The sequence below is a fragment of the Sesamum indicum genome, linkage group LG6 (assembly GCF_000512975.1).
Source record: "Sesamum indicum cultivar Zhongzhi No. 13 linkage group LG6, S_indicum_v1.0, whole genome shotgun sequence".
Taxonomy (NCBI): domain Eukaryota; kingdom Viridiplantae; phylum Streptophyta; class Magnoliopsida; order Lamiales; family Pedaliaceae; genus Sesamum; species Sesamum indicum.
In genome coordinates, this window is record NC_026150.1 from 10,763,941 (window position 1) to 10,776,063 (window position 12,123).

At 34.6% G+C, this 12,123-nt stretch overlaps 1 protein-coding gene across 4 annotated transcripts; it reads left to right on the plus strand.

The window, feature by feature from the left end:
• LOC105164327 (protein NPG1) lies at nucleotides 1,015–8,184 on the plus strand. 4 transcript variants are annotated; one of them, XM_011082947.2, is made up of 6 exons: nucleotides 1,015–1,248; nucleotides 1,682–1,920; nucleotides 4,369–4,621; nucleotides 4,778–5,988; nucleotides 6,142–6,289; nucleotides 7,532–8,184. In XM_011082947.2, exons 2-6 carry the CDS (start codon nucleotides 1,747–1,749, stop codon nucleotides 7,849–7,851), a joined length of 2,106 nt encoding a protein of 701 aa, XP_011081249.1. In that variant the 5' UTR covers nucleotides 1,015–1,248; nucleotides 1,682–1,746; the 3' UTR covers nucleotides 7,852–8,184. The 4 variants fall into 4 exon arrangements, with proteins under 4 accessions (XP_011081249.1, XP_011081247.1, XP_020550705.1 ...); XM_011082945.2 differs by having other exon boundaries at nucleotides 1,016–1,189; XM_020695046.1 differs by lacking the exon at nucleotides 1,015–1,248 and adding an exon at nucleotides 1,262–1,317.

Genomic DNA, 12,123 nt, shown 5'->3' on the forward strand with positions numbered 1-12,123 from the left:
TCCTGTTTCTAGCGGATAGTTGATGAAGAGTACTTGCACTGATCTTTCAAGACCGTTTTTGCTGTACATAATTATTTCGTATACCCATATTTTGGTTGTAGGCAGTTGTTGGTGTCTGTCTCGAACGGATATTGGCTGTCTCTCGTTCCTTATCGTAGGATGATTTGGTTGGTTTATGATCATGTATTGAACCCTTATGTGATATTGTAAATAAGTAAATTATCTTCTTATAAAATTCTTTTTCAGCAATTTACTCTCTTGTGTTTTTTAAAACTCCTGTGTTTTTTAAAATGAAACAATTTACATTCCTAAACAGGGGGTGGATTGCTTCATTTTAATTAACACAGATAGGTAAATTGCTATTTTTTTTTTCATAAGTGGGTAATATGCTTATTTGCAATATCACAGGGAGATAAATTATATTAAACCCGCATGACGATGGCCATGAACCTGATCAGCTTGTCCAATTTGCTGGTCGGTTCCATGCTTCGTACTTGGATCAAGCGGTTGCACTTACTCCAACAGACCGTGCGAATTAAGTTATTAACTATTTAATTTTTTAGATAAAAATGAGTAATTATATATATATTTTTTAAAAATGACAAAATATATTTACTAATCTTTTTTCCTAAAAGTGATTAATGTTTGGGTAAGCATATATATATATATATATATATATATTGTCAATTTCTCCCAAAAGTATATATAGAAGTTATTGGGATATTATATTTGTTGTGTATCTATAAATATATTAACTCATCACTCCACTCTTAATTTAAATTCTTCACTTATTAAAAAAAAATTAATTAGAAAATAATTTTGTGATGATTTAATGTATAAAATATTAAAATATATTAAAAATAATATAATTATTCAAGACATAAGGAGTAATTTTGATCGACCAGAGAGGTGAATATTATATTTGTTAGAGGCGGATAAATGTAAATATTTAACCCTAATTTTTAGCCAATAGCTATGTCAATTACTAACGAAAGAAAGTCATAAGAAAATCAAAGTCATCCGAGTGTGGGAATTGAAGTATGAACAAGTGGCACAATTTCACAAGTTTTCATTTGATCCATTATTTCTTCTGATCCATATACATTTATTACTATATTAATCTCTCTCTCTCTCTCTCTAGTCCATTGTAGTTTTTCTTCGTAATTGTTCGTTGTATATTACGCGCAAGGTAATCTGGACTACGTTTTCTGATTATGCGAATCAATTTCATCAATGCTAAATCTTTAGGTACTTTATGTTTTGTATGATATGGCTCGTTGTTCTGATCTGTTGGTCTTTGATTTGACCTACATTAAGGTCAACATGAATTTAACTTCCTGTAGCTTTGTTTTTTCCCCTACTTGTTTAATGTTAATTTGAATAGGTTTGTTTGTGATCGAAATGCGTAGGCAGATCCTTCTTAAATTATCCTTTTTATTCATAGATTGATTGCATACTTTTTTTGTTCTTGTTCTTTAGTTTGCGGAGATATTGGCATTTGCGATTGCGTATAAGTATGTGGTAAATCGTTGAGATTCTGCCCCATAACAATATATGGTTATGTGGGGTGGGGTTAATTTCATGAATCACGGGCTTTTCTCTTGTTAATGTTGTTCGTTTTGGCATTTTAGAACTTCAATTCAGTTTATTATTGTCATGATATTGATATGGTGAAATGCAGGAAGCTCAAAGTGATGGGATGTTGTTGTTTTCGTGCCTTCTAGTGAGGATAGGTTGAGATTTAAGATGGCAGAAGGTGAATCAGCAGACTTGGCTCAGTTGGAGAATGATCCATCTGTCCGCCAAGTTGTTGCAAATGGGGCTCGCATGAGAACAAATGTGGTCGAAGCAAAGCTCGACGAGGGAAACATTCAAGAGGCTGAATCTGCATTGCGAGAAGGCTTATCACTCAATTTTGAGGTTTGGTTCATAAAACATGGCCCCTGTAATCTCTTAAGTTGCATTTGAAACTTATTCCATTCTGGATGACATTGGCTAATGTTTTTGTTGTATGTAGGGAACTTACTGTTCACTTTTTAATGACAAAGCAAAAGGTTGTTCTATCATTAAAGATTGATCTCTAATAGAATTATGTTAGTTTCAATGCCCCTCGAAGGGATACAAACAGGCTTTTCTTCATTATTTGAGTTTGAGTTTTAAGCCCAGGGAAATGGTTGGTTACTGTCAAACAGGCCTTTCTTTTTCCTTCTTTCTTTTTCTCTTTTTCTAACACAATTTTATGCTAAGGTTATCTCTCACTGGAAGAACTTTACTTATATGATGTAGAAAATGAGATAAAATTGCTTAAGGAATGGGTTCAGTTAATATAAGGAAATCTGGGTGTATTATTCTTTTGGAGATTGAATTGCTTAGAGTTGGAGTTCTCGTTTGCGCTCTCAAACATTTACGTTAGTTCTTTGAAGACCAGTCATGGATTTTCTTACTAATTTGTATTTCAGCTGGAAGTAGAAAAGACGCATCTTTCCAAGTGTGTGTTTTATACAATTGTTACACCCACACCGACATAGAGTCATTAAGTCTTGGGACATTCATAACCTTTACAATTTTCCTTTAGTCACCTAAATTGGTTTTGCTTCCAAATTATTATTTTATATGGATCTGAACATTTGACAAGGCTTACTTATGGGTAAGAACAATATATAAGAAGGAAAAGCCACCCATTCATGCTCCATGTTACTAAAATGTTTGCAGATATGGTTTGGTTGTCGTCATGTCATATGTCTTGCTTCCTGCTTTAAATCATTCGACCATTATGTTTTCATTCATTACATTATTATGGGCTGGCTGTTGAGTAAGATGTCATTGACGCTGACTTGCCATCATGCCTCAAGAATGTGAAGTGCTGTTTAAAATAGTTGAAAGTGAAGCTGGTGCTGCAAGAAAGTTTGCCCATAAATTCTGGCTAAACTGTGAGTACCTGGAACTGGACGACCAGTAGTAGGTTTCTGCACAAGAGAAATTGCAGCATGAGAGTAAAATTGAAGTCCTCATTAATTCCATTTAATTTTCAAAGAGTAAATTCAAGTTACGTATGGCAGGGCTCTCATATTTTGGAGCTAAGTAAGCCTCCTATATAGCAAAGAAATAAACTTTTTGAGCTGCTGGAAGCTCAGGATTGCTTTCTTTCAAGGCGCTGGCTGGCCTCTTATTCTTTTATATTTGCTCTTTGTAATTGTTTCTGTAGATTCCAAACGGGAGACACGTCCAAGTATCTTATTCTAATGGCACTAATTTTACTTGATTTTGCAGTAAATATAAACATATTGGGTATGGTTTTCCAGATAATTGGCTGGTAATTCTGTTTGCCAAAAGCGACCATAAGATAAATCTTTAACAGGATGAATTAAAAACTATTGGTATTGCCTTTGAAACAAAAAGGCAGACCTTCTTCTGGAACTAGTTGGAATGAAAGTTCATCGTAGATTTTTATTGAAAAAGAGAAGTGGATATGATAATACTGCCTGAAAATAGTTTAACATCTAATCCTTTAACTTTTATTACTTAGATCTTATATCCTAGCCAACGGATTGTAAGAACAACCAGCGAGGTTTTAGTACACTAGAGTCAGAATAGTGTTTTCTTGGAAGCCATTCCAACATTCTGAGATCTTGTCAGACTGGGGATCTAACTCCCGAGAAAGTGATCTAGTAAAAAGTTTTATATGCAACCTGGAAATGCCTAATCTAAAAGAAGGCAACCTTGAACCTGGGGAAAAAGCCAGCAAGAAAGATGTGAGCCAAAAAATGAACTGTGTCCAACCCCAAATGCCTATATTTTCACAACCTCCATACTATGTATATATAACAGAGCGTGTGCATTTGGGCCTGTCTGCTTATGTGTTTAATGCACTTTTTAGCAGTATCAAAATAACCATAGGTATCACTCCTGCTGTTTATGCTTATACATCTTCATTTGATAACACTTTCGCCCCACAAGTAACAAGTAAAGATCCTTGTCATTTGTTAACCAAGGGTAACTATGAAGTGTGGAGACAGATAAATTGCAACTTTACAATCAAACAGCAGGTTTTTTACCGTAATGGCTGTTACTTTTGCAGCTCCACTCTTCATTTTTAAGCAGGTCTCAAATGCCATAAAAATAGCTAGTTATCTCTTGGGGTCTTGATTGATCTCTGAAATAAATGTATCTTTTTTGGGTTTGTTTCTAACTTGTTGAGTTATTGCGTGCCAGTGTAGGTTGGTAAGATAAATGGCAGTTTATTTTTCTTAGTGTCATGCTTATTAACTCTCATTTTCTGTGAATCTTCTTGGCTGCAACTTTACTATTTGTTTCATGATTGGATTGAAGATAAGTTTAAAATCTGACACTTCATCAAATTATTTTCAGGAAGCAAGAGCTCTTCTTGGAAAATTAGAGTATCAGCGAGGAAATGTTGAGGGTGCTTTACGGGTATTTGATGGCATTGACCTTCAAGAAGCCATACAACGGATGCAACCTTCAATAAGTGATAAGCAGGCTCCCAAAAAGGGTCGCTCTCGGACTGAATCAATAACTGCTGTGCCACAGAATGCCTCTAGTGTTGTGCTTGAGGCAATATATCTAAAAGCCAAGTCTCTTCAGAAGCTGGGAAAATTAAGTGGTACTATTCTGTTCAAACAACTTTCAAGAGTTACGAGATTGGTTGATCATTAATTCATCTTATTACCACGCTCCTCTTTCTTTACCGACTCCTAGTAAAACTTTAATACTTCTGATATGCATCTGATTAGATTAAAATATTTGCTTCATATTCTAGAGGCTGCTGAGGAGTGCAAACGTGTGCTTGATGCAGTAGAAAAGATATTCTCTGATGGTATACCTGATGTGTGGGTAGAAAATAAGCTTCAAGAAACCGTCAGCCGTGCTGTTGAGCTTCTCCCTGAGTTATGGAAGCTTGCTGGATGCTATTCTGAAGCGGTGTCTGCATACCGCCGAGCGTTACTAAGTCAGTGGAATGTTGACAATGAATGTTGTGCAAGGATTCAAAAAGCATTTGCAGTTTTCTTGCTGTATAGTGGGATAGAGGTTGGCCCGCCCAATTTAGCTGTACAAACTGAAGGTTCTTATGTACCTAAAAATAATTTGGAAGAGGCTATTTTACTTTTGATGGTTCTTATGCGAAAGTGTTACCTAGGTAAGATCAAATGGGACCCATCGGTACGAGAGCACCTTACTTTTGCTCTATCTATATGCAGTCAAACTTCAGTTTTAGCAAAACAACTTGAAGAGGTAATGCCAGGGTTGATACATCGTGCTGAGCGATGGAAAACTATGGCATTGTCCTTTAGTGGAGCTGGACAGAATAATTCTGCCTTAGATCTTCTGAGGAAGTCTCTACACCAGCATGAGGAACCCGATGACATCATGTCATCACTGCTGGCAGCCAAAATATGCAGTGAGAATGTGTTTCTTGCTGCTGAGGGAGTAAAATATGCTAACAGGGTAATTGCTAATGCACATGGATCAAATGCACATTTAAAAGGGGTTGGCCTCCGTATGTTAGGCCTTTGCTTGGGAAAGCAAGCCAAAACCTCGTCCTCAGATTTTGAGAGATCTCGTCTTCAGTCAGAGGCTCTAAAATCATTAGACAGTGCATTAGCCCTGGAGCCTAAAAATTCAAATCTGATATTTGAGTTAGGACTTCAATATGCTGAGCATCGAAATCTGGATGCAGCTTTGCGGTACGCAAAGCAGTACTTGGATGCAACAGGAGGATCCATGATAAGAGGTTGGAGACTGCTTGCTTTAGTTTTATCTGCCCAGCAACGCTTTTCCGAGGCTGAAGTGGTTACTGATGCCGCTTTAGATGAAACTTCAAAATGGGATCAAGGACCCCTCCTCAGGATGAAAGCAAAGCTAAAAGTTTCTCAGTCCCAACACAAGGATGCCATCGAGACTTACCGTTATCTTCTTGCGTTGGTACAAGCCCAACGAAAATCTTCTGGACCTCTTGCAACTGGATCTCAGGTTGATTTCTGGATTCTGTATGCTCAGCTAGTTGAAATTTTTGCATCTTTCTCAGTGATGTGGAATTGATAACAAGTAACTTGTGTATTAGCTGTCTACCTTGTTTTAAGATACTTACATTTGTAATGACTTATAATCTTGTTTGTTTTATAGATGGAGGAAGATAACATAAATGAGTATGAAGTTTGGCATGGACTAGCAAAATTATACTCTAGCCTTTCTCATTGGAAGGATGCAGAGGTATGTTTGGGAAAAGCTAGAAAACTGAAAGAGTATTCAGCAGAAACACTGCACACAGAAGGTAAGAACTCAAACTTTTTTATATTAAAAACATAAAATTGAAGTTCTCCGATTATTATGTATTGACATCATCTTGGAACTTTCGTCTTAGACAATCTGGGCTGTGATATTTGAAACTGGAGTACACTAGCAAGAGAATGTTTTGGGGGGATAATCACACAGCCCTCGCTTGAGGTTTGGTGTAATTACACGTAGGCTCCCATAGTTTGAAAAATTACATGTAGTAACCCTCCCTAATGTTTGTTTACATCCAACAAATACGTCCATTCGTTAGTCAAAATTTACGAAAAGATAATTCATATATACCGGAGATTGATTTATTAATGACTTATTGCAGCTTAAACAAATCTTTTTCTAACCAAATTATCCTTATACATCTTCACACGCAAGTACATGTCAAGAGTAATATCTTCACCCTTATAAAGGTAATTTGGTTAGAAAATATTTGTTTGACCTACAATAAGTTTGTAAGTTAATTGGGGTTAAAAATGGATTTCCATTCACTTTTTGTTGATATAAGCAAATTTTATTAACGGATGGATCTATTTGGATGAAAACAAACGTCGGGTAGTAGGTGTAATTTTCGAACCACAAGAGGGCTACATGTAATTACACCAAACAATGTTCCTTTTTTTTTTCTTGGCAGGGTGGGGGGGAGGGAGGACATTATTAGGTAGAGAATTACAACTTGAACTAGAGGTTACTTAACTATTCTTTGAATTTAACACGACTATAGAAGTTCCAAGATCTGTCCGCCTCCAAATTTTGTGGAAACGCACAGCAATTAGGATCTGTTTGAATGCAGAATTTCCATAAGCTTACAGTAGCTGGTATAACCATGTCGACGAACATATAAAAAAAACCGATGGCCCCATGTAATAGAAATTGTATGTATTACCAATGACAGGATAAACAAGTTTAGTTTATTAAATATGAGAAAATAAAATAAAATTCCGCATTTGAACAAGGGTAACATATCTGGTTGGCTTGTCAAACAGTGAGCTTTCTGATCATGCATTTCTATATATGCTTTCTTCATTGGGAAAGTTTTCTTTGGTAGGATAAAACAGTATTGGCAGATTTGCTTGAATCTTGATATGCACAACTATGAGCAAGCTAGTAGTTGAAAAAATGAAAAATGTTGGTTTTGGTACTTTTGATAAAGCTTTTCAATTGTTACTACTTACAGCCTTGAGGAATGTACATTAACAAAACTGGCTTATTTTCCTTGTCATATTACTAGGCGTTATCCATGAAAAACAAGGACATACAAGCGAGGCTTTGGCTTCTTATATCAATGGCCTTCTGTTGGAACCAAGATATGTACCTTGCAAGATTTTACTTGGCGCTGTGTTGTCTAAGATCGGAAGCAAGATGTTGCCAGTGGCTAGAACTCTACTTTCAGATGCATTAAGGATTGAACCTACCAATTCTATGGCATGGTACCATTTAGGGACGGTTCACAAGGAGGACGGACGGATAGCTGATGCTGTGGACTGTTTCCAGGCAGCTTACATGCTCCAAGAATCTGAACCAATAGAGAGCTTCAGCACCATCCGTTGATCTTTCTTAAGTAGTCGACGTTTAATTCTTTGATTCTTTCTTAACTTAGAGTTTCTCTATCATATCACAGCAAATACAATTCCAGGTATAGGAAAAAGTTCAACTGCAATCACTTGGTAGTCAAGTTCCCTGATTGTTGTCCCCGCTGAATCCATATACTCCTCAGACGGTCGTTTGAAGATGCCGATACCTATAAAAGGTTTGTTAATAGAGAAAAATTGATTAGTTTTCGGGGATTGTAGTGTGATCAGTAGCAAATGTCTGTTTATAAACTGTGAGAGCTATTACCCTGTATTTCATTTTAGAAAATTGTGCAATAATTTTGTTACTGCACATTACTTTTACACTATTTCATAACAAGCATTCAACAGCGTTAATGCTTCAAATTAGACTTAGCAGAAAACGAAGGGTGCTTGTGAAGAGAATTAGTTGCTTTTTACTTGTGATCCGTAAAAAAATTTTAGGATGCTTTAAATTAGATTTAGTTGCTTTTTACTTGTGACTGTAAGAAAAATACTTGCTGAAAATTATTAATGAAAACTGTACTGCATAGTTTAACTTTACTGTAAATTAAATTATCACCACCTAAAATTAGATTCAATTACATAAACACCGCATGTTCTTTACAAAATTAACGCCCATCAGCCAAACTAACGCAGTGCAATGTACCAAAATGAATTTGCTCTACGAAATAAAGTCGTGCAGAACGGTTTCTGGCCCGTTGTCTCACGACGGATTACACCACTTGTGAAGATCTTGGGGCGTGATTTCTATGCAAGAAAGGAATTAAGTGGGAATGGAATGAATTGATGAATGAAATAAAGAAGGGAAAGAAATGACATTGAATAGCATTCCTATAATTTGGTATACTTCAAGATACAGAGTTCTATGCAGGAAAGGAATTAAGTGGGAATGGAATGAATTGATGAATGAAATAAAGAAGGGAAAGAAATGACATTGAATAGCATTCCTATAATTTGGTATACTTCAAAATACAGAGTGGGTCGAGTTGGGCTAGTTCGGCCCAAAATAGAATTGAACTAATTAAAAATGGGCTGAATTGGTCCAGGTCTACTTGGGAGCGGACCGGTCCTGTGTCAATCCCAACTATTGAAACTTAGGACCAGTCAGCCCAATGGCCCAAGACCACCTGGTCCTAAGCTGAGCCTGGACTGGGTCTATTGGGCCTTTTTTTAATAATAATAATACATGGCATATAAATTTTATTTTATTCTCCTAAATTAACTATTTTAATAGCTTTTCTATACTTTTGGATCTCTAAAAATTATTATCATTATTGTTTTATTTTTAAATTTTTAGTACTTTAATTCATTAATATTATTTTTTTAAAGTTTATTATGAATTATTTTTTAATTTATTATCATCTAAGTTCATTACATAATCTTAATTCTTATTTTTTCTAGTTACGATTTGTTGTATGATTTAATTTATTACTTATTTTATTTCATAGTACTACCATAAATTTAAGTAATTGTTCAAAAGAAAACTTCTATTCCATAAAAAATAAAAATAAAAATATAGGCATATTCGGGCCTCATTCGGGTTTGGTCTTGTCTTGGTCGGGTCTCAACCAGTTCATGCGCAGGGCCTGGGTACATAAATAAACTCAATTTAGGCCATTTAAAGACTCAGGACCATTCCTAGACTGGTCATAAATAGTAGTGGGCTAGTCCTCAATCGAACTTTTTCGGCTACTCCGTGCTGTCCTGAGCCAGCTCAGCCTACTTTTGCACCTTGAGTATACTCAATAAATTAAAAGGTAGTTGAAATTCTTTAATTGATTCCATTAACATAATTAATAATTAAAAAATAATGATTAGTAATAAAATAAAACTATTTTTATGATAAATTTTCTCTTTAGTAATATTTTAAAAGAATTATTTATTTATATTTTATTAGAAATGTGGAATTCATTTGTATAACAATAGTATTTTCAAAATTGCTTACAGAATGTTATAAACAATTTATAAAACATCTCATATATTATTGAAAATGTATAATAAATGATTTATTGACTCGTTAATTATGTAGAATATATATTCTTCTACCAAAATAAAAAAAATTAATTCGAACAATCAAATGGATTTATGTATTTAATCAGTACATTTATCGTTATTTATTCAGTACTTAGTTAAAGAATTTTTTTGAATTAATAAAAACAATTAAATATCAAAATAATTATTTTGTTCTTACCATACATACACAATTATTTCTCAATACTCGATACAAAAAGTACTTAAATTTAACAATAATTAAAACAAATACAAGGAAAAAAAATATTGGGAATAGTTAATACCATGTTTAGGGAAGGAAATGGTTAATTCCTTATCTAAGGGAATAAAAATTTTCATGGGAATAGCTATTCTCAAACTTAAAGCATACCAATTAAGATATGGGAATGAACTTAGGAATGCCCATTTCATTCTCACTCCATTCTTACATACTAATCACACCCTTAGAGTGGAATGGCAGAGGAGTTGCACATCCCAAGTTTGTCATTGTTGCTCGCTTTTTGGTCCACAAATATACCCTACTATTTTTGCGGTAACAGACACACGAATTCAGGCTGAGTTAGCTCAATCGATAATTAGGAGGTTGCAATTTGATGGCTCAACAATTGTCTCTTCAATTCGCCTTTCTGGGAGGTATTTGGATCTTATGGCGTACTCCTCAAGTCACTGTCAACACACTTCACACTTCAACAAGAACAATCCACGTTCAAGCTACACTGGGAGGACGAGACCCGCCATTCCTTTTTACGTCTATTTACAACCTCACCTTCAACACCAGGTTTGTTCTTTAATTAAAAGAACGTCCATTGTAAGTGATAGTAGGGATAATTACACTTTTAGGTGCGTTTTTGTAAACATAGAACTAGTAGTGATAGAGGGAGGTCCAGCATAGAAACCCACGCGAGGAGTAGTAATTTAACTCTTGGAGAAAGGTCTAATGATCTCGATACAACTCAAATCTATAGGGAATTGTAGGTTCAATGCAAAAATTGTTATGGATTAATATACAAAGGATAATTACCCCCCCCCCCCCTTTTGAAATTTTAGGTCATTACACCTAGATAACGTAGTTATTCTGTGATTTGAAAAATTACCTCTAGTAATCCTAAGGTTTGCTTCCATCTAACAAATAGGTTCCTTATTAGTTAAAATTCACTGAATTTATTGATATTAATAAAAAAAATTGAATAAAAAATGGTATTTACCCTCGATTAACTTATTACAGTCTTATTGTAGATCAAACAATTTTTTTCGGACCATACTACTCTTATAACAGTGGAGATATACATCCTCACATGCATTAACGCGTGAAAACATACGAGTGTAATTTGGTCATGAAAAGATTTATTTGACCTATAATAAATCAGTAATCAATCAATTGAGTGGAAATATCAATTTTCATTCAGTTTTTTTGTTAATATCAACAAATCAGTAGGTTCTGACTAATAAAGTGACTTATTTGTTAGACGGAAGCAATCCTCATGAGTATTAAATATAATTTTTTAAATTATAAAAAATTTATATAAAATTATATTAAATTTTAAAAACTGGGAATATAAATTATCCCTAAATATAAAGTAGGGTTTTAAGCACATAACTGTTGCCAGCTGGCTGCTGCTCCTATCCAATGGGCAGTGGGGATGGAAATCAAAATGAACAGCAGTAAGATTATGGACTCACAAAGCACACGTGCGGTGGTTGGAGGAAGAAGCATCTAGAAGCACACGTGTGGAAGCCCGAGAGACAGCTGGATATGAGCAGACACACGCTTCTCTATATAAAATTCTTTCTCTCGCTTGATGTCAGCTTCAGACAACCAGGACACCTACTGGCGGCGCCTTTTGTCCTTTTCTGCCCCCATTCCCATTCCCATTCTCATTCCCTTTTTGTGATTTGTTTGAAAGGTTATTGTGTTCAAATCCTACCATATATAATATTATTTGAATATTATTAGTTAATTATAATAATAAAATATAATTTTTTTTTAAGATTTAATGTGATTATACGTAAATTTTTTATAATTTGAATAATTTATCTAATACCTTTGGTACTTGCTTGTGTCTGACAAATATATCCCTTCATTAATTAAAATTTACAGAAATTTATTGATATTAACAAAAAAATTTGAATAAAGATTGATATTTATTATTGATTGATTCATTATAAACTTATTACGTGTTAAACATTGTAACTAGACACCCTTACAACCGTAAAAATATACCCCTCACATGTATTAATG

Bases quoted from the DNA above. Each gene is read 5' to 3' on its own strand.
- LOC105164327 (XM_011082947.2), top strand. From the start codon at position 1,747: ATGGCAGAAGGTGAATCAGCAGACTTGGCTCAGTTGGAGAATGATCCA. The intron at 1,921-4,368 runs GTTTGGTTCATA...AATTATTTTCAG, and splicing joins GCTTATCACTCAATTTTGAG to GAAGCAAGAGCTCTTCTTGG. The intron at 4,622-4,777 runs GTACTATTCTGT...TTCATATTCTAG, and splicing joins GAAGCTGGGAAAATTAAGTG to AGGCTGCTGAGGAGTGCAAA.